We start from the raw sequence: 22,793 nt of genomic DNA on the forward strand, positions 1-22,793 counted from the left end.
TGGAGCAGAGATGGGCCTCTCGCCTTGCCAACTATAATTTCTCTGTAAAGTATCGTGCTGGACGTACTAATGATAACGCTGATGCTTTATCCAGGCTTCCCACAGAGACAGCTCCTGATGATGTGAGAGATGCTTGGGAAGATGTAGAGATGCCGGCTTTCTATAACAAATTTGCTCAACAGGATCAGGCTCGAGCTACCAATAACAGAGCTGCAGTTCCTTCACCCTCCAGTAGGCCTGAACCTAAAGAAGAAAGGTGGGTGAAACTACAGTCTGAAAGTAGAGTGCTGGGTGAGTTGTTGGACTTCATTACTAGTGGCAGAGCCCCTGAGAGGATTCGGCGGAAGAGTGCAGATCCTGAGCTCATCAAACTGTGGAGACAGCGCCATCAACTCTTCATACAAAAGGGCCTATTGCTACGGAGAAGCCTAGACCCAGTGTCCAACGAAAGAGTACACCAGATTCTCATACCCCGACGAGATGCAGGTATGGTGTTGGAGATGTACCACAATCAATCCGGTCACTTTGGGGTCCAAAAGACTGAAGCTACTATCCGCCAGCGGTTTTACTGGGTAGGCATGAGAGAAGACATGGAGAAGTGGTGTCGAGAGTGTGTAGCCTGTGCCTTGAAACGAAGTGAGCACCATGATCAGAGGGCACCACTGAGACCCATTGTAAGTACCCGTCCTCTTGAACTTGTCGCCATCGACCATGTAAAACTGGAGCCTAGTCGCTCAGGGTATGCTTATGCCATGACTATTATTGACCATTTCACAAAGTTTGTTGTAGCAGTGCCTGTGAGAGACCAGACAGCCAAGACTACAGCCGAAATGTTCTGGAAGCACTTCCTCCTGCCCTATGGATGTCCAGAAAAGATCCTCACCGATCAAGGACCTGCTTTTGAGTCCCATCTGTTCCATGAACTGTGCCGCTTACACAACTGTAAGAAGATCCGGACGACGGCCTACCATCCTCAAGGTAACGGATTATGTGAAAAAATGAATCAGACCTTGATAGAGATGCTGAGGGCCGTGCCTCCTGAGAACAGAGGAGATTGGCCCAGTCTGTTGCCACAGCTCATGTTCACATACAATCATACCATACATTGTTCCACCGGGTATACCCCCTTTTATTTGATGTTTGGGCGCCAAGGGACATTGCCTGCTGATCATTCATTGGACATACATGTGCCTGATTGCATTAACCCATTACCTAACACCGACTGGGTTGCTGAGCACCAAAGGCGATTAGATGCAGCCAAAGCCATTGTTCAGGAACGTATGGACCTTGCTAGAGACCGACAGCAGAGAGACTATGATCAGGCAGCCCATGCAGAACCCTTGACCATAGGGGCCGTGGTATGGTTAAAGAATAACCGTCGTACCAGCAAATTGGACAGTAAGTGGGAGCGAAGTCCCTATGTTGTCACTGCAATCCCAAATGTTGGAACTCACACTTATGAGATCACCCGGGAAGACAAGGGATCCCAAATTGTACACCGAAACCGGTTGAAGCTCTGCCTGACACCAGAACCTAGTGCCGAGAGTTCCGGATCTGAATATCCTGTGTCAGAGTCAGCAATACAGCCCGATGATCCTATGCAGGCTGTCAGTGACCTAAGGTATGACGCTGATCCCATGCATTGGCTTCTGACACCTTGGTTGAACTTGCTGGTGCCTGCTCCGGCACCTATTGCGTCTTCACCTCCAGAAGAGCCGGTGCAAGATGCTCCGGATCCAGTTCCCCCTCTCGTGGATATTGTTGTTCCTGTTGTTCCAGTTGTTCCTGACCGAGGTCTCACGGATGGAGACCCTCCTGTTGCTCCTCTCCCTTCTACCTCGTTGCTAAGGGAAGAGGAGACCCCTGTTTTGAGAAGGTCTACCCGGATGACCAGGGGACGCCCACCAGTCCGTTTAGGAGACTTTGATTATTCTGGTGGTGTCTCCTCCCAAACAGTTGCCACGGGCAATACCTTACTTGACATTTGTGCGCAAGAATGGACTCCTCCACGTGAGCCCTTGCCTGTGATACACCCACGGGAAACTCCTGGGTAGTTCCGTTATTATGCTGTCATTTTATTGTGCAACTTCATACTAAGGAAATGTGCCCAGAGATGGACTCCACCGCATGAGAGCCTCTGTGATTTAATAAGAAATAGCCTGGGTACGGACTCATGTTTGTTCTTTGAGCCTCCAAGAACTTTTATACTGTTTTATCCATTTTGCTGTTCTATCATGGACTTATTCATTGTCATGGACTATCCTGGTTCTAATGTTACGCTGTGCCAGGTCAGCGCCCCCGTTCCATTCACTATCCTGAGAGAAGAGAACGACGCCCCTTGTCACTACCCTGCACCTTTGCCAATTGGACCTGATGCAAATGTAAATGCAGATGAATTACATGTATGTATGCCTGCATGTCTCTATTTTCTATTTCAGGTAGAGATTCCAGTTGGGCGACCCATGATGGAGTACGAGGTCGTACTCAGCTTAAAGCAGTGGGGTATGTAGTGTACGGGAACTGTAATACCCGTCACTACCAAAGGTCACTTGGTGTGCTGTCGTCCCTCCTAATTATGGGGAAGTTGTTATGTCAGTTTTATAAAATGTCATGTAATGTAATGCATGTATTTCCCTGTTGCTATGAAACTTGCAAGTACAGGCCGGCTAGGGGTGTCATTCCAGCTCTTAGGCATTAGAGGGAGCTAGGGAGCCCTAGTTTATATAAGGGCCAGACAAGGAAGGGAAAGTCAGTGTAACCTGATCTAGTGTGGAGTGCAGAAGTCAGTCTAGACCACAGCTCAGAAGTTTCTAGAGCCTGAGGAAGTGTCCAGAAGCTGAGAGAGACAGAGGCAAAGATCAGGAAAGCCAGAGGTACTCAGAAAGACAGAGGAGGTACTTATAGAAGCCATAGCCAAGGATATAAGGCCAGAACTAGGTTAATGGGCCTTGGTGAAGAATTGCTGTATTCCAGGATCAGACAGAATTAGAGTGCAAGCTCCTGTGCTGCAAGTCCTGTGTTCAACACTCTGTAATTACTCTGCTGTACTGAATTGCCTGCATCGACCGAATTGCAAAATCGACTGTATGCTGAGGAACTGCATTTCCTTTATTGTCTCTGCTTGGAAAAACTACTAAAGTTGGAGTTTTGTTTTAATCCTACGTTTCCTAAATTTATTCCTGCATCCGCAAACGGCGTGCCACCGTTTACTTGGCACTGGCGTCACGAACTATTTCTACCTATACCTGCCCTTGCAGAGAGTCAGCTGTACCAGGTTAGTGTATATTGCACTACATCACCCAGAAACACCTACTACGCACAACTTGAGTACACTGCACATGTACAAATACATGTGTGGTCAATACAAAGAACAGACACATGGTTTATTCATTCCAAGGACCAGGGGGCGTTCTTTGTGTGTGAAGGAAAGGCGATTTAGACATCAATACATGAAATAATTCTTTACAGCAAGAGTAATCAAACTTTGGAATGCCCTACCCCAGGCATGCTCAACCTGCGGCCCTCCAGCTGTTGCAAAACTACAACTCCCTGCATGCCCGAACAGCTTACAGCTATCAGCCTACAGCAGGGAATTTTGGGAGTTGTAGTTTTATAACAGCTGGAGGGCCGCAGGTTGAGCATGCCTGACCTACCCCAATGTAATGGCAGAATTTAAAAAAATGGCTAGAGCTAATAGCAAATGGCAGGCAGTTATAACTACTCTAACAATTAATGCTGTAGAATCGGAGTAAGGTCTCATGCACACGACCGGTGTGTTTTGCGGTCCAACTGCCTATTCTTGTACGGACAAGAATAGGACAGGTTATATTATTTTGGCGGACCACGGAACGAAGCAATGGATGCAGACAGCACACAGAGTGCTGTCCGCATATTTTGCGGCCCCATTGAAGTGAATGGGTCCGCATCCAAGCCACAAAAAATGTGTCTCAAATGCCAACCAAAACAACGGTTGTGTGCATGAGGCCAAAGACTGAACTTCATGAATCAGCGTCCTATGTGACAGCTTTATTCAGGTATTATGTGCACATGGTTAATAGGTAATAAAAATCTAATTTCCTCACCACGGAAAGTGCACACCAGTTCTACAGTCTGAGGCTGGTCACGGTCAGGGTGGAGCCATTCCTAAGTATAATAAAAATAAAAAAATAAAAAACACGTAAAGGAGGAAGAAAAAAAGTTTGCACATATGAATATATAGTCTGGCAGCTGAGAAATGGGAAGATAACAGTCATACAGCAAGTATTTCAGAAGAAGGCAAGTACATGGTACATGCAGGTAAGTAGTAACTAGATACATGTTTTAAGGTTTATTCATACTAGGGGAGATTACTGCTGTCGTAGATCAGGCAGACAGAAGATGCACCACGTTGCACAGAGGTGCACTCTGTGATAGGCACTTTTCTCATACTTCTACTACCTCTTGATTGGCATACCTTAGACCAGGCATGCTCAACCTGCAGCCCTCCAGCTGTTGGAAAACTACAACTCCCACAATGCCCTGCTGTAGGCTCATAGCTGTAGGCTGTTCGGGCATGTTAGGAGTTATAGTTTTGCAACAGCTGGAGGGCTGCAGGTTGAGCATTGACACAAAAAAGAACAAAAACCAAAACCCACTTCAATAAGTTTGATAAGTAAATCTCCCTCTGTGAATTTAATTTGCCAAAGACCAAATACTGGCTGGCAAAGTTTGATTGAACTCCACTGTCAACAAGCTGAAATTTTAGCAATGTGACCTCTGTCCTGAATATCCAATTCCAGAACACCTATTCCCTATTAAACTCCTATCTGCACTTACCATTCCAGTGATGTTGTCATAGCACATACATTGCGGTAAACTTCTGCACCCCATAAATGCAATGCACAGGACCACACAGAGACTCACTAGTGATGCCAGGAGCATAGCTATATTTGCTCCTTGAACAAGACGACCAAGTATGAACATCTAGGAAAAACAAGTGAAATACAAGACATAAAAATGAATCTACTGAGATACTAAATCTATGTGTCAGCATATGCAGTACTTTATTATAGGTCACACTTTATAATGGAATAACATTCAGTTCCATTATGTCATACTAAGGTTAGATATGGTATACACAATCTTACATGGAATTACAATGACCTAACTTCGTTGGACTTTGCCAAATCTTGTTAAACATATAAAAAAATTAAGAGGAGTGTACGTTCATTTGAAAAATATGTTGTAGCCTTAGCATAGCTCATAAGGCTACTTTCCCACCTGCGTTCAGGTGTCCGCTCGTGAGCTCCGTTTGAAGGGGCTCACGAGCGGTCCTGAACGCAGCCGCCCGGCCCTGATGCATTCTCAATGGAGGCGGATCCACTGAGAATGCATCCGCCTGCCAGCGCTCAGCCTCCGCTCCGCTCAGTGAGCGGACACCTGAACGCCTCGTCTTCAAGAATGTTTGTCTCAACTAGCCTTTTTCAGGCAGTCTTGAATGCACCACTCTGTCCCTAATGTTCCCTGCTCTTTTATATGCCATCAGAGGAGGCTCTTTAAAAGCCGCTATAGTAGGGTGGCCACTGCTAAGCAGCCCCCAATGGCGCCTCACTATGCGTTCTATATTTGGACTCAACTCATTATAAGATGACACAAGGGGTAACCTTTCACTTGCCTGTTTTTGTTTAGTGGTTAACAATTCATCTCTGGACATTTCTCTTACTTTATCAGCGTGCCTATTCACCAAATTTCTAGGGTAACCCCTGTTCACAAATGACTGCTCCATATTCCTTAGTGCCTGATTCATATTATCATCCTTATCCACTATTCTCCTTACTCTGAGCATTTGACTGAATGGTAAAGAATTTACCATCCTCCTTGGATGTCCACTTGCAAAATGCAGTAATGTATTCTTATCAGTAGGTTTAATATTCAGATCCATGGGTATTTGTTCATCCTCTGTGTATACCTGAGTATCTAAATACTGCACCCGGTCCACCGATGCCGTTAATGTAAATTGGATCTCCTTGTCAAGGGAGTTCAAAAATACATGAAAATCCATCAGTGCCTCCATGGTGCCAGTCCAGATGAGGAAAATGTCATCTATGTATCTCTACCACATCAAAACCTGGTTGAAGTGGGGAGATACATAGACAAGACGTTCCTCAAATGACCCTACAAATATATTTGCATAGGTGGGCACGGCGTTGGACCCCATCACCGCGCCCACCATCTGCAAGTAGAACTGCCCCTGGAACACAAAATAATTGTTCCTAAGCGACAGTTCCAGTAGTGTCAAGATGAACTGGCGGCTTGGAGCAGGATAATCAGAATCCTGCAACATCTCCGTTACAGCCAACAAGCCCTTTTCATGGTTAATCGAAGTATACAGTGATACTATATCAAAAGATGCCAAAATTGCCCCTTTCGGGATCAGTATCCCTCTTCTTTTGCTAATGAAGTCTCCAGTATCTCTAATATATGATTTCGCACCCATGGCATATTCTCTCAATATTTTATCAAGAAAGACATTAATATTTGAGAAAATAGAATTCCTGCCTGAAATTATAGGCCGCCCCGGAGGGTCCGTCAGCCTCTTATGTATTTTGGGTAATACATATATAGTTGGTATAACTGGAGACTTCACTACCAAAAATTCTTTGAGTTGTTTGTTTATGATGCCCTTTTCCTCTGCTATATTTAATTGTACATCAATTTTTCTAGCAATCTCAAACCTGGGGTCCTTACTCAATGGTTTGTACACACCAGGTTCTCCCAGTTGTCTATAGATCTCTTTTATATATTGAGAGGTGTCCATAACCACGATCCCACCACCCTTGTCCGTGGGTTTTATGGTGAGATCGGGGTTCCGAGACAAACTCTCCAAGGCAAGCATTTCCTGTGCAGTAATATTTGGTTTTACTAGTGCATCTGATCTAGTTTTTTGTCTCAATAATGCTGTATCTCTTTTCACTGCTTCGATAAAACATTCTAGAGGACTTGAATTAACAATAGGAAAGAAATGACTTTTTAAATGCAAACCAAATTGTTTCAATGTTAACCCAGTACTTCGTGTAGAACCTTCATTTGCAATCAAGGCCTCAGGGGAACTGGAGTCGAACCACACCCTCAGTCTAAGATTCCCGAAGAGGCGGTTCAAGTCCAGTTCCAACTGAAACCAATCAGGCTTAGCCTGTGGACAGAAGGACAGTCCTTTATTCAATACCTTCAGTTCATGCTCAGTCAAGGTGTGAGAAGAAATGTTTACCACTACATTCATCTCTATTTCTTCTTTATCATATTCATCTGTCTGGAGTTGTTGGTCCTCATTGATCTTTGTGCTCTGGTTTTTCCCAGATCTATGTTTTCGACCTCCCCTTCTTGTGGGGCGTCTCCCATAGCATTGTGTGCTCCTAAAAAAGTTCCTGGCTGGATATCATCCTTTGTATCTTTATTTTTCACCCATTTATTTATTTCTTTATTCCATCTGGGTGTCTTTTTTGGCATCATATTCCTCTCAAAGTGCCAGGGTTGTTCCCAAGTATAGATGTGTCCAGACCCATAATCATTTTGATCTCTATGCCACTTAGATCTTTTTTGATTTCCTCAAGATCTTTGCGCATTTTATCCAGAAATACTTGTTGTTTTACCAGGAAAGCTTCGACTTCATTGGTAGACAGGGTAGATTTCAGTTGGTTTTCGGTGTCCTGCAGCTTGCTTTTTAATACCACAATTTATAATATTATATATATATATATATATATATATATATACATACACACACACACACACACACATACGCACACACACACACACACACACATTTCCTAGTAAATGGACGTATGGGTCCCTGTATATGGGCCCAACCATAAAATATATATACACTGCTCAAAAAAATAAATTGAACACAAAAATAACACATCCTAGATCTGAATTAATTAAATATTCTTCTGAAATACTTTGTTCTTTACATAGTTGAATGTGCTGACAACAAAATCACACAAGAATAAAAAAATGGAAATCAAATTTTCAACCCATGGAGGTCTGGATTTGGAGTCACCCTCAAAATTAAAGTGGAAAAACACACTACAGGCTGATCCAACTTTGATGTAATGTCCTTAAAACAAGTCAAAATGAGGCTCAGTAGTGTGTGTGGCCTCCACGTGCCTGTATGACCTCCCTACAACGCCTGTGCATGCTCCTGATGAGGTGGCGGACGGTCTCCCGAGGGATCTCCTCCCAGACCTGGACTAAAGCATCTGCCAACTCCTGGACAGTCTGTGGTGCAACGTGACGTTGGTGGATAGAGCGAGACATGATGTCCCAGATGTGCTCAATTGGATTCAGGTCTGGGAAACGGGCAGGCCAGTCCATAGCATCAATGCCTTCGTCTTGCAGGAACTGCTGACACACTCCAGCCACATGAGGTCTAGCATTGTCTTGCATTAGGAGGAACCCAGGGCCAACAGCACCAGCATATGGTCTCACAAGGGGTCTGAGGATCTCATCTCGGTACCTAATGGCAGTCAGGCTACCTCTGGCGAGCACATTGAGGGCTGTGCGGCCCTCCAAAGAAATGCCACCCCACACCATTACTGACCCAATGCCAAACCGGTCATGCTGGAGGATGTTGCAGGCAGCAGAACGTTCTCCACGGCGTCTCCAGACTCTGCCACATCTGTCACATGTGCTCAGTGTGAACCTGCTTTCATCTGTGAAGAGCACAGGGCGCCAGTGGCGAATTTGCCAATCTTGGTGTTCTCTGGCAAATGCCAAACGTCCTGCACGGTGTTGGGCTGTAAGCACAACCCCCACCTCTGGACGTCGGGCCCTCATATCACCCTCATGGAGTCTGTTTCTGACCGTTTGAGCAGACACATGCACATTTGTGGCCTGCTGGAGGTCATTTTGCAGGGCTCTGGCAGTGCTCCTCCTGTTCCTCCTTGCACAAAGGCGGAGGTAGCGGTCCTGCTGCTGGGTTGTTGCCCTCCTACGGCCTCCTCCACGTCTCCCGATGTACTGGCCTGTCTCCTGGTAGCGCCTCCATGCTCTGGACACTACGCTGACAGACACAGCAAACCTTCTTGCCACAGATCGCATTGATGTGCCATCCTGGATAAGCTGCACTACCTGAGCCACTTGTGTGGGTTGTAGACTCCGTCTCATGCTACCACAAGAGTGAAAGCAACGCCAGCATTCAAAAGTGACCAAAACATCAGCCAGGAAGCATAGGAACTGAGAAGTGGTCTGTGATCACCACCTGCAGAACCACTCCTTTATTGGGGGTGTCTTGCTAATTGCCTATAATTTCCACCTGTTGTCTATCCCATTTGCACAACAGCATGTGAAATTGATTGTCACTCAGTGTTGCTTCTTAAGTGGACAGTTTGATTTCACAGAAGTGTGATTGACTTGGAGTTACATTGTGTTGTTTAGGTGTTCCCTTTATTTTTTTGAGCAGTGTATATATATTTATATTTTATGGTTGGCCCCATATACAGGGACCCATACGTCCATTTACTAGGAAATGTGTGTGTGTATATATAGGGGATATATCCTCACGTGTGTGTGTTAGTGTGTGTTATATATATAATTGATTGATAGATAGATATATATATATATATATATATATATCAATCAATGAGCTGATGCCACCTAGATGACTGGACAATTATGTCCAGTTGGGGTCCACTCAGTCTATAAGGCACGGTTTCAAATCGAACTCCACTTTCAGAACATGCGGTTGTATCGTACCCATCTCATATCCAAGAGCATATAAGAAATATTAAAAAGGGAGTAGAAACCCACGGTGTCTCGCTACATTTTAAAACCGCACACGGTAAAAACCCGAGAGGTCTCATCTTTACTGGGGTGGAACGTGTGCAGGCTAATTGGCAAGGTGGTGACACAGTGAAAAAAAAAAAAATTGATCGAACCAAAGTAAAATGGATATATGAGATGGGTACGATACAACCGCATGGTCTGAACGTGTTGTTCGATTTGAAACTGTGCCTTATAGACCGAGTGGACCAGGTTAGCTGCATTTATCTACTAAATTGGGGAGAACAGTGGATTACATCGAACTAGAGGTCTATTTTCTGTTTGGTGTTATGAATTGGTTGTCACTGTATGATTTGTGCCAAAAAAGAATTCTTATGCGTAGATCCCTGGCATTTTGGAACTGAAGTAAGGTGGGAAATGGATTTGAGTTCGGTAGACAATAATGAAGAGCAATGGGTGGAGTAAGTTTGAAGATTTAAGGATTGTGGGAAGTTTGTAGGTTACACCCCTGATGAAGCCATTTAAAGCGAAACCCGGAGCATGGATTGATGCCTATTTTACAATTGCGCATTTTATGGTGTTTAAATATGAGTATAATAAACCATTTTTATGAATTTTAACTAGAGATCTTCACTATGGGAGCAATATTGTGGTTTGCATGGAGTGTGATGAAAGAAAACCCTCAGGCCTCTTTCACACGGGCGTCATGTTTTTTGGCCCGGATAAGACGCGGGTGCGTCGCGGGAAAATGCGTGATTTTTCCGCGTGAGTGCAAAACATTGTAATGCGTTTTGCACGCGCGTGAGAAAAATCGGCATGTTTGGTACCCAAACTTCTTCACAGAAGTTTGGGATTGGTGTTGTGTAGATTGCTAATGATGTTATAAGGGGAAATAATAGCATTCTTAATACAGAATGCATAGTACAATAGGGCTGGAGGGGTTAAACATTTTTTTTAAATTTAACTCACCTTAATCCACTTGTTCGCGCAGCCCGGCTTCTCTTCTGTCTTCTTCTTTGAGGAATGGGACCTTTGATGATGTCACTGCGCTCATCACATGGTCCATCACATGATCTTTTAACATGGTGATGGATCATGTGACGGACCATGTGATGAGCGTAGTGACGTCACCACAGGTCCTTTTACTGTGCACAGCAAAGATGAAGACAGAAAAGAAGCCGGGTTGCGCTAACAAGTGGATTAAGGAGAGTTAAATTTAAAAAAAAAAATTTTGAGGCACACAAAAGGTAACTGGTGTGTGCTTGTTGGAAGAAGGTGAAAGGCTCGATTGTACATCAACTTTATTGGTTTTGAACTTTGCGCGGTCCCCCGATACACGTACAATTAGTATTTTATAGTATAAATAGGGGGAGTCATCAATAGACGGCTCACTCCTTTTTATGATTATTATTAACACAAAATAATAATTAATATTCCTTTTACAGAGGGCATACGGTCATGTGCATGGGCCCTAACTGTGTGTTTAACCCCTTAAGGACACATGACGTACCGGTACGTCATGTGTTGTTCCGATCACCGCCGGGCTTTTACCTGGTGGGGCGGCGGTGCCATTGGGTCCCCATGGGGCTGTGGGGGGGACCCGATGGCATGGAAGGCAGCGCGATGCCTTCTTGAGGCATCTGCGCTGCCTTCCGGTGAAGAGCCTGTGAGATCCAGCCCCCTGGATCTCACAGGCCCCAGAAGTTGTATGAGTAATACACACAGTATTACTCATACAGCCAATGCATTCCAATACAGAAGTATTGGAATGCATTGTAAAGGATTATACCCCCAAAAGTTCAAGTCCCAAAGTGGGACAAAAAATAAAGTGAAAAAAAAGTTTAAAAAAAAAAATAAAAAAAGGGTTCCCCCCCCCCCCCAAAAAATTAAGTTTCAAGTAAAAATAAACAAAAACGTCAATTTTCCCCAAATAAAGTAAAAAAAAAAAAAAAAAAAAAAAAGTATACATATTTAGGTATCGCCCCATCCTTATCGACCGGCTATATAAACATATCACATGACCTAACCCCTCAGATGAACACCGTAAAAAATAAAAACTGTGCTAAACAATTTTTTTGTCACCTTACATCACAAAAAGTACAACAGCAAGCGATCAAAAAGTCGTTTGCCCACCAAAATAGTACCATCTAACCGTCACCTCATCCCGCAAAAAATGAGCCCCTACCTGAGACAATCGCCTAAAAAATAAAAAAAACTATGGCTCAGAATATAGACACACTAAAACATCATTTTTTTGTTTGAAAAAAGCTGTTATTGTATAAAACTTACATAAATAAAAAAAAAAAAAAAAAAAAAAAAAAAAAAAGTATACATATTTGGTATCACCGCATTCGTATCGACCGGCTCTAAAAATATCACATGACCACCGTAAAAAAAATAAAAACTGTGCTAAATAAACCATTTTTTGTCACCTTACATCACAAAAAGTATAATAGCAAGCGATCAAAAAGTCACACGCACCCCAAAATAGTGCCAATAAAACAGTCATCTCATCCCGCAAAAATCATACCCTACCCAAGGTAATCGGCCAAAAACTGAAAAAATTATGGCTCAGATTATGGAAACACTAAAACATGATTTTTTTTTGCTTCAAAAATGAAATCATTGTGTTAAACTTACATAAAAAAAAAAAAAAAAAAAAAAAGTATACATATTAGGTATCGCCGCATCAGTGACAACCTGGTATATAAAAATATCACATGATCTAACCTAAAAATAAAAACACAAAGTGTAATATAGAGCAACCAAAAATCATATGTACCCTAAACTAGTACCAACAAAACTGCCACCCTATCCCGTAGTTTCTAAAATAGGGCCCCTTTTTTTGGAGTTTCTACTCTAGGGTTGCATCAGGGGGACTTCAAATGGGACATGGTGTCAAAAAACCAGTCTAGCAAAATCTGCCTTCCAAAAACCGTATGGCATTCCTTTCCTTTTGCACCCCGCCGTGTGCCCGTACAGCGGTTTACGACCACATATGGGGTGTTTCTGTAAACTACAGAATCAGGGCCATAAATTTTGAGTTTGGTTGTTAACCCTTGCTTTGTAACTGGAAAAGAATTATTTAAAATCGAAAATTTGCCAAAAAAGTGAAATCTCTATTTTCCATTAATTCTTATGGAACACCTAAAGGGTTAACAAAGTTTGTAAAATCAGTTTTGAATACCTTGAGGGGTGGTTTCTATTATGTAAGCCTCGCAAAGTGACTTCAGACCTGAACTGGTCCCTAAAAATTGGGCTTTTGAAAATTTGACAATTTCAAGATTTGCGTCTAAACTTCTAAGCCTTGTAACATCCCCAAAAAATAAAATATCCTTCCCAAAATGATCCAAACATGAAGTAGACATATGGGGAATGTAAAGTAATAACTATTTTTGGAGGTATTACTATGTATTATAGAAGTAGAGAAATTGAAACTTGGAAATTTGCTATTTTTTACCCATTTTTGGTAAATTTGGTATTTTTTTATAAATAAAAATGAATTTTTTTTACTTCATTTTACCAGTGTCATGAAGTACAATATGTGACGAAAAAACAATCTCAGAATGGCCTGGATAAGTCAAAGCGTTTTAAAGTTATCAGCACTTAAAGTGACACTGGTCAGATTTGGAAAGAATGGCCTGGTCCTTAAGGTGAAATAGGGCTAAGTCCTTAAGGGGTTAGTTAAGGTAAAAATTTTGGGTATTTTTTTTTTTTTTTTGTTGGCAGGCAAGGTAACAAAAAAAAAAAAAAAGGTAGTTCCCCTTTTCACTTTGGGGGAAAAAATATCGTAAAATTTTGGACATTTTCAGATGTGGAATTATGTAATTGTTAAGTGGCTATCTCAAGAAACCCATTTACAACAGCGATGTTCTTAGCTATTTATGTCGGTCTCATAGACCGTCAATGGAGCTCAACTCAAACTTTTGTTGCGGTGGTCATGCAGAAAGGAGGAATGGATGACGTTCTAGTGATCAGTGGGTATCCCCGCATTCACAGTCAGCATTTGTGGATAAATATACTTCATGGGATGCCACCTTGAACTAAATAGGTTATTGGACGGTTAAAGCACTGAATAATAGCATATTGAAATGTATGTATAGATGGTTCTGTCCCAACAGCACATATGCATCTGCCAAATTCTTATATTTAAATTCTTCTTTTTAAGGCACCCCTGTCATGATAGTGGCCCTTTAACTACACTTTTATATCAAACATGATTTCAAAATCAAGAACATTTCTTAAAAATTCACACAATGTTTTTTTTTTTTTTTTTTTTATCTGGAATAAAAGTATCTGGAAAAAAAAGATCATGCAAGATATTTGATTATAAATATATTCTAGCCAATGAAATATGTATAAGTATGCTTACTGTATGAATGACGTGAACATGTGTATGGGAGAACACCTCATCATCATCCTCTCCATAAGACAGAGTCAGGCATGCATAGACTATAATGATCACAGTGGTGAAACAAGAAAAAACTGCAGTGGCGATAAGTGCGTTCACCTATGGTCAAAAAATCTCAGGTCAGTAAGTAATAAGCAAAACAGATGGACCAAGCTATGCAAAGCACCTCAACCAAGAGACAAAATGGTCTTACTAGAATAGGATTTTTCTTCTGGGATGAAAATAGAGCCAGCACCCCCGGAACAGCCATGATCTAGAAACAGAAGTGTTGGTTAGACATGCATAGATGATTCAGGAAGCAGGGGCGTAGCTATAGGGGGTGCAGAGGTAGCAGTCGCTACCGGGCCCAGGAGCCTGAGGGGGCCCAAAGACCCTTGTGCCACAGAAGATACCAGTATTATAGAAAGTGCATGCTGGTCAAGTTATAGCTCTGGCTGGAGGGAAGGGGTTAGGTCAAGAATTTGGCATGGGGGGTTGGGAGGGGGGGGGGGGTGTATACTGTCAATTTTTTGCCACAGGCAGCATGAAGGCTATGTGCTTCCCTAGCCACAAAACACTGAGGGAAAGGGGGGCCCCAAGCTGAACCCTTGGACCAGGGCCCATGAGCCTTTAGCTACGCCCCTGTCAGGAAGTGCTGGTTTAAAATTAAGGAACAGTTTGCTTTAGGAAAGTGTGGTGTCTTCACAAGTTTTCTGAGACCTCTCAGTGCTTTTGACTAGGGCCTCATGCACACAGCTGTTGCTCGGCCGTTCCGTGCATTGGGGACTGCAATTTTTGGTCCCCAATGCACGGGCAACATCCGTGCGGCTGCCGCAGATGGAACGTGAATGGGTCCATGATCCGTCCACACCGCAAAAAAAAAAAAAAAAAAATAAATAAAATTGAAGGCACCGAGAGGAACCACACTGAGGCACTTCGTAGTGCTTCGTTGGGTTCCATGCCTCCGTTCTGCACCGCACCTTCCGGATTGCGGACCCATTCAAGTGAATGGGTCCGTATCTGTGATGCAGTGTGCACACAGCCAGTTCCCGTATATTGCAGACCCACTGTTTGCGGGCCGCAATACGGGCACGGCTGCGTGCATGAGGCCTAAAATAGGGCTCATGGGTGTGGCCCTCCCACATGCGCATACACATTTCACTTTAAGATAATACAGCTGAAGCACCAACACATAAGCCATCTTGACATTCCTGTACCCTCTTGGCCAATAATTAAAGGGCATTTTCACCACATTGTGAAACTGCCCAAATGTTTTGATGTTTCTTCCTGTTGTCATTATTGAAAAAAAAATGCCCACTACAGCAAAGCTAAAAAAATATAGTATATTTGAACAGAAATAAAATTACAAAACATTGGCTACTGTACAAGTCCAATTTCATGTTTAATAATCAGCACATTCAATCGTTTGACAGTCACCAATCCCTCCACCCCTCTTTGTTTGTATGAAACCACTACCTTTCTTTGTGAGGCATCTTCTTACAGATGCCTTCAAATAAATAGGCCTATCTGGTGACAGATACCCTGTAAAAGCTGTATTTTGTTTGAATGAATCATTTTTATTAGACTCATGGTCCATGCTTCAAAAAGGATTGCAACTCATTCCAGGCTCAAACTTTCCTTGCAACATACAACAAGCAATGAAACTATCTAAAACTAAAATCAAAATTTTTTAAAACTAATTTTTCATAGTCTTCTATCAACCTTAAAAGGACTTGTCTCACTTCAGTAAATAGCATTTATCATGTAGAGAAAGTTAATACAAGGCACTTAATGTATTATGATTGTCCATATTGCCTCCTTTGCTGGTTGGATTCGTTTTTCCCTTACATTATACACTGCTCATATCCATGCTTACGTCCACCCTGCAATCCAGCAACAATGGCCATGATTGCACAGTATGGTGGGGAAGGTGGGTGAAATCTCTGCCCTTTCTGGTGGCCAGGACCGTGAGGGCACAAATGTGCAGCAGCTCCCATCCATCTTGTATATGTGCAGCAGCGGTGGTCATAACCCCTGCATATTAGCAATGTAGAATGACTCAAGCCAGCAAAGGAGGCAATATGTACAATCACTATACATTAGTACCTTATGTTAACATTCTCTACATCAGGGATGCCCAACCTGTGGCCCTCCAACTGTTGCAAAACTACAATGCCCAGCATGCCTGGACCCCCTACAGCCATTAGGGCATGCTGGGAGTTTTAGTTTTGCTACAGCTGGACAGCCGCAGGTTGAGCATCCCTGCTCTACATGATCAATGCCTTTTGCTGAAGCGAGACAACCCCTTTAAGGCTACGTTCAAAGAGTTTTACATACATATCAGAAAAACACTGTTGTGCAAAGTGTGGCTGACCATTGAATTTCTGCTGCAGATCTGTATTTTGAATGCGGTGGATTCAACTGCAGATTATCCCCGTTGAATAGGGTTAATCCGCATGCAGACACTCACCGCAGTTTCAATGCCAAGATCTGACATGTCCCTTGACACAGATTTCAAATCCACCTGGCCACAAAATCAGTGGCTAAATGAATGCAGAATTCCTGATGGTCCTATAAGTGATGACAGCTATCTGTGTATACAGTCAGATGGAAGGATGTCATCACTGATAGGACCGCCTCCTTGTCTACAAAGCCCAGAATGAGCAGGAATTTAAATGAATGTAATAGAGGTTTTATTGAATCTTTTCCAATAAAACTATACATCAATCTGCTCAGCTCCTCCTGCTCTATAATATTCTGTCTTCAGCTCAGACACCATGTTGAAAGTGACAGGTCCCCTTTAAGCCATGCAAAATGATCCAATATAACTTTGTGGTTCTACTTGAGTTGCTGAACACTTCTGCATTGCTTTTCTGAGCCTTGTCACTTCTTTTAAATAAATACTGTACTGCGCAAATGTTTTAGGCAGGTGTGGGGGGGAAAAATGAAGCAAAGTAAAAATGCCTCCAAAATTAGAAGTGTTTATGGTTTATTTTTATCAGTTAGCACAAAGCAAAGTGAATAATGAAAAGAGAAATCCAAATCAAATCAATATTTTGCCTGTTTAAGTACACTTAAACAGTTTTATAAGGAGCTTGACAGGGAGGTTGTTCCAAATATCTTGGAGAACTGACCACAGATCTTCTGTGGATAGAGGCTTGCTCAAATCCTTCTGTCTCTTCATGTAATCCCAGACTGACTCAATGTTAAGAAGAACAAGGAGTCCTAGAAGTGATGATATAACCCCACAGAGTCCTGATCTCAACATAGAGTCAGTCTGGAATTACATGAAAGATTACAAGAAGAATCTGAGCAAGCCTACATCCACAGAATATCTGTGGTTAGTTCTCCAAGATTTCTGGAACAAACTCTCCGCCGAGTTCCTTCAAAAGTTGTGTATAAGTGTATCTAGAAAAAGTGATGTTTTAAAGGCAAAGGGTGGTCACACAATATATTGATTTGATTTAGATTTCTATTTAGTTAATTGGTAAAATAGACTTAAAACTTCTGTGAAAGCATTCTTACTTTGCAGCATTTTTCCCAAATCTGCCAAACTTTTGCACAGTACTGTAGTTAATATATAATGATTTGCTGGCGATTTAAAAGAAAAGGTTTGCTACAGTTAATAGACCCCTGTCTACAAAGAGGAGACTCAGAAGGTCCTACTGTGCCTGAGCAGCACTGCAGCCATTTCTAGTAACAGCAGACGACACATGGACACTAAAGAAGCCAGAAAGACGTTGTCCAAACCAGACAACCTGGTTCTTAAATAACTGAAGGATTGGTGGACAAAAAAAAAAAAAACACCACACACACACACAATTGGATAGAAACCACTTTGGAAATAAAAGTGCATTACCATGCCAGCCCACAGAGGCGCTCTAGTCTTGCCCAATGTAGATTCTTTACGAAAAGCTCCATCCATGAAGCCACATACCACAGATATACCAGCACATGCAATTTGAAGGATTCCAAGCACCACCATGCTCCTTTGGTTAAATATATAATAACGATAGCGATCCATGACAAGGGTGATCTCAAAACGATGTTCTTATGGAGACCAGATGGTTCTTGCTTCCTCTAAACGGAGAGAGATAATTAAATCACATATCCTATATATGGAAAACAGCTATCCCAAATAATTTACCCATAAGTTATCCTATCCAATGCATAGTCGGAACGCGTACAAGTCAGGACACATTTCCATCCTCAAATACCTTACTGCTTCACATGACTGTCCTTGGTCCGGGAAACACGGCCCATGTGTTGGTTGCATGTCCTGCCCCGGCTGTGGCTCCCCTGACCCAAACTGACAGCATCATAGTGTTTTATGGTGTAGTCAGTTCCTATCTGATTGTGGATGTAATATACTGTACTCTTAATCATAAGTACAATACACCAACAATCAGATAGGAACTTAATGCATCATAAAACACTATGACGCTGTCAGTTCGGGAGGTGCAGCCGACACACGGACCGCGTATCCCAGACTGAGCACAGCTGTGTGAACCAGACCTTATATGGGGTCCTGAATGTGAATATCTTAGAGGTCCACCCACACTTAGAAGCATAAAATTAGAAAATACAATTTTTACTGGATATATTCTGTGGGTGATAAACAGTTGATACATTATAGAATGCACAAAAACCAACGCCTCATAACATTAGCAGCTATAATGCCCCCTGACTATGCCAGTCTCAATGCCTTATTATGCTTTATTCACACATATGGTATTCCGTCAGTAATTTCCAGCCAAAACCAGAAGTGGGTCCAAAATATAGAACATGAACAAATCTGATTTTCAAAGACAGTCCCAGCAAATTTACGCTGTCTCAAGTCGAAAATGGGTGGGACTAACACAAACCCTGGCCATAATTGGGTGTTTCTGGGCATTCCCAGGGGCGGGTCTTATATGCCCCAATTTTACCAACTGAAACATTAGTAAGTACGTAATTTATACAGTAGATTTCACTCCTGGTTTTGTCTCACAATCACTGATGCGAAACACTGACTGACTGTGTGAATAAGGCCTAACCAGACATCCCAACCTGCAAAAACTCATTTCAGGGAGGTTTTCTTTTTTTTTTCTTTCACAAACTTTTTATTACATTTTCCAAACATATGCAGTATCTGCACACTTTGCTCTATTGTGTGGAGGACTGGGCTTATTACCCTGCCCCAAATTATCATATTTATGTATATGATTAAAGGGATTCTGTCACCACCTATAAGCCCTGTGAGCTAAACATATGCTCATGTCCAGGGTAGCATTCTGATTTCTAAGGTGGCCTTATAAAAGCTATTTGTGGCTTTATTCTGCGGAAAAACAGGTTTTACTAACCTGTCAATCATTGAATTAAGGTGCCCAAGCAGGGGAGGTCTGTGGATGCATGGTGCCCGGCCGCACGCATCGCCGTTCGTTCCCAGCGCCGCCTTCTACTCCTCAGTGCCGTCTCTCCCTCTCCCTCCTCCCGCTTTGAGATCCCGCGCGTGCACACAGGCTCAGCCTGATGCGCCATTGCGGACTGCTGGCATCAGCTTCTTCTTGCACTGTGCGCATGCGCCGAGAAGGGGACACTGCTACAGGTTGCCGGAAAGGTTTACTGCGAATAAACTAGAGATGGGAAGTTCGGATCTTTCACATGAATTGGTTCATTTGAATCAGTTCATTCAAATGAACTGAATCATGAATCAAATCTTCGGTTCATTCGCTGAGCTGACAAGAAGCAAGTGAACCGAAGCTTAGGTTGCGCAATGCGCATGCGCGGATGCTTCCATTCACTTGCTGACTCGCTGAGTCGGCTCTTGGTCTGAGTCAGGAAGTTTATTCTTTAAAACCCTGTGTGTAATTATCTACCCCACTGTAGGAAAAAAACAAGCATCCAGGGGGTGTGAATTTAACACTGGGGTAAATAATATAATTAAAATGGAGGGTTAAATGTGTAAATGTATTTTAAAAAAATACATCTCTCTCAATAGTTCTATAGCTACTGAATGAGACAGAAGAAGGGATGCCTTTAACATATATATCTCCTTGAGAAGCCAATTTGACCCTAAAGGGTTAATTCAACCTGTAATCTAAACTCTGTCCTGTCACTTTTCTTATCTCTCTGCTCTGCTATCAGTAAACCTTTCCAGGGATATATTGTTTCACAGGTGTCAGGGAGCCGCTATCTAATAGCGGGAGACTCCCTGAACGTCCGGGAGACTTGAGATCCCTGCCTAACACAGCAAGCCACCGTGCTTCATCACAGTGCCCAGTGACTATGCCAGCCACTGAACATTTCATTATTAAGGCCAGCCTTGCTGCCTGAGCTTACCCCGTCAGAAGCAGTAGTAGGAGTCTGGAGTTACTGGCATGGATCTGTCCCGTGCACCGCATGGGGGGCTACAAAGGTCCTGGCAGGGCAGACACTGCACACATTTATTCGGCTGTGTGCACCAGCGGGTGTTATTTGCACACAGTCACACTTTACAGAAATGTAAGATGTGTCAGTTCAGTCAGCAGATAAGACACAGATTATGCACATAGAGCACAGTACCTGCCGCGTTCTCTGCACTGCCAGGACCTGTCGACTAGTAATGGAGTGCAGAGGCTCCAGCTTCTAATGTCGACACTTGGACTATTAGGCTAGGGCTACACGACGACATTTGTCGCTCGACAATTTTTATAATTATAGACTATGGTGTCGCACTGCAACTGCGTCACGACAGTCACAAAAAAACAATCCAAAATGGACTTTCCTGCGACTGTCGCAGCATGTCGCAGTGCGACACTATAGACTATCATTATAAAAATTGTTGCGCGACATCAATGTCACGCGACACATGTTGCAGTGTAGTTGTGCCCTATGTGTCGTGCGACACATGTCGTCGTGTAGCCCTAGCCTCAGGGCTCTTTCACACGAGCGGAAGCCGTGCGTGGAATCCACTGCGTGAAAGAGCCAAGCCCCATTCTGGACAGCAGAGACACGGAGCAGTAACATGATTAATAATGCTCCGTGCCCCTCTGATCTTTTTACTACAAAATCACAGTGAGATAAAACGGTCACTGTTATTTTGTAGTAAAAAGGTCACAGAGCATTATCAATCATTTTAATGCTCCGTGTCTCTGCTGTCCAGAATGGGGCTTGGCTCTTTCACGCAGTGGATTCCACACACGGGATCCGCTGTGAAAGAGCCCTTAGGGCTGTATTACACCTGCAGATAGACGGCTAGACCATCACTAACAAGCATTCGTACGAACACTCGTTAATGATGATCTGCCGGTATAATACTGCCACCGATCACCCGATGAACAAGAAAACGCTCATTCATTGGGCAGTCGCAATTTCTAAGCACGCAAAAAAATAAATCATTGTTTGCCGGCGACAGATCGTGCTGTGTAATCACAGTCTGTATGTGGATGAGTGATGGCATAACGATCACTCCTCCCCGTACTGTGGAGATCTCTGCACGCAATAGCAGGGCTCTCCCTCATTGACGAGCAGGCGATTGCCGGGAAGGATCACTTCCCTCCTGACAATCAAAATGCTGATTTGCAGGTCTAATACAGGCCATAGATGCACCAGAAGATCAAGGTGAAAAAGTGCATCTAAGGCCTCATGCATACAACCGTTTTTCGGGTGCGGACCCATTCACTTCAATGGGGCCGCAAAAGATGCGGACAGCACTCCGTGTGCTGTTCACATCCGTTGCTCCGTTCCGAGGCCCCGCAAAAAAAATAAAAAATAAAAAAATTGCATGTCCTATTCTTGTCCGTTTTGCGGACAAGAATAGGCATGTCTACAATGGTCCGCAAAAAACAGCACGGTCGTGTGTATGAGGCAATAGTCCGAAAAATGTGGTACTTTATAAAGATATGGAGACAACGTGGTTCGATCTTCCATGTTATCTTCTTTATGTGGCACTGCAAACCCAATATTTTTGTTGGTTTTTCATTTTCTGTCAGCTTAAATATTAAGAAAAAACATAATTTTACCAGGGCGTGCAGCGCTTGCCCGGTAAGGTAAAAAAAAAAAAAAAAAAAAAAAAAATTCCTCATAATGCAAATCTTGTAAGACTCACAACTGTGGGCAAGGTGAGAATAAAAATTAAAAATGTAAAAAAATAACTGGAAAATCCCGTTAAATAATTTTTCATTACAAATTTTCAATGTTAGACACAGATAGTATATCTTACAGATACAGTTCTCCTGTCCTTTGTACCTGCTCTACACTCCTGCCAAGACAGGCGTATCCTGGTGCACAGAAAGGAAGATTCTACAAGCACATACATAACTATCTGCCCACACTTCTATGCCACCCTTTTACTGGACTAAGTGTGTTATACGCAATGCACGGGACTTGAATAGGAACATGTTCGATTTTCTTGCGGTGCGGAGGCATGGACCAAAATCCCACAGAAGCAATTCGTAGTGCTTTCGATCTGTGCCTCTGCACCACTCCGTATTTTGTGGACCTATTCAAGTCAACGGGTCCGCATCTGCAGTATGGCCTTCACACGACCGATGCCCGTATATTGCGGACCTGCAATACGAGCACGGACGGCCTACGCTCCTCTGCATGAGCCCTAGGAAGGAGACATTTTTTGGAACTTTTTTAAAAGTTTCAGTTGATAAATCTCCCTTTTTCATGGCCGATA

General features: G+C 43.0%; 1 protein-coding gene across 4 annotated transcripts in view; it reads right to left on the reverse strand.

The window, feature by feature from the left end:
* Positions 1–22,793, reverse strand: part of LOC120989982 — a 40,119-nt gene that overhangs the window by 15,140 nt on the left and 2,186 nt on the right. For 3 of the 4 annotated variants that reach the window (XM_040418468.1, XM_040418467.1, XM_040418466.1), the window contains exons 2-6: positions 18,009–18,229; positions 14,364–14,423; positions 14,132–14,269; positions 4,816–4,962; positions 4,083–4,143 (exon numbers count right to left, since the gene is read on the reverse strand). In XM_040418468.1, coding sequence (XP_040274402.1) covers positions 4,083–4,143; positions 4,816–4,962; positions 14,132–14,269; positions 14,364–14,423; positions 18,009–18,173 — 571 coding nt within the window. In that variant the 5' untranslated portion in view covers positions 18,174–18,229. Of the gene's footprint in view, positions 1–4,082; positions 4,144–4,815; positions 4,963–14,131; positions 14,270–14,363; positions 14,424–18,008; positions 18,230–20,470; positions 20,520–22,793 lie in introns of those variants that run through there. The other variant, XM_040418469.1, reaches the window with a different exon arrangement.

This window comes from Bufo bufo, chromosome 2, assembly GCF_905171765.1.
Source record: "Bufo bufo chromosome 2, aBufBuf1.1, whole genome shotgun sequence".
NCBI classification, from domain to species: Eukaryota; Metazoa; Chordata; class Amphibia; order Anura; family Bufonidae; genus Bufo; species Bufo bufo.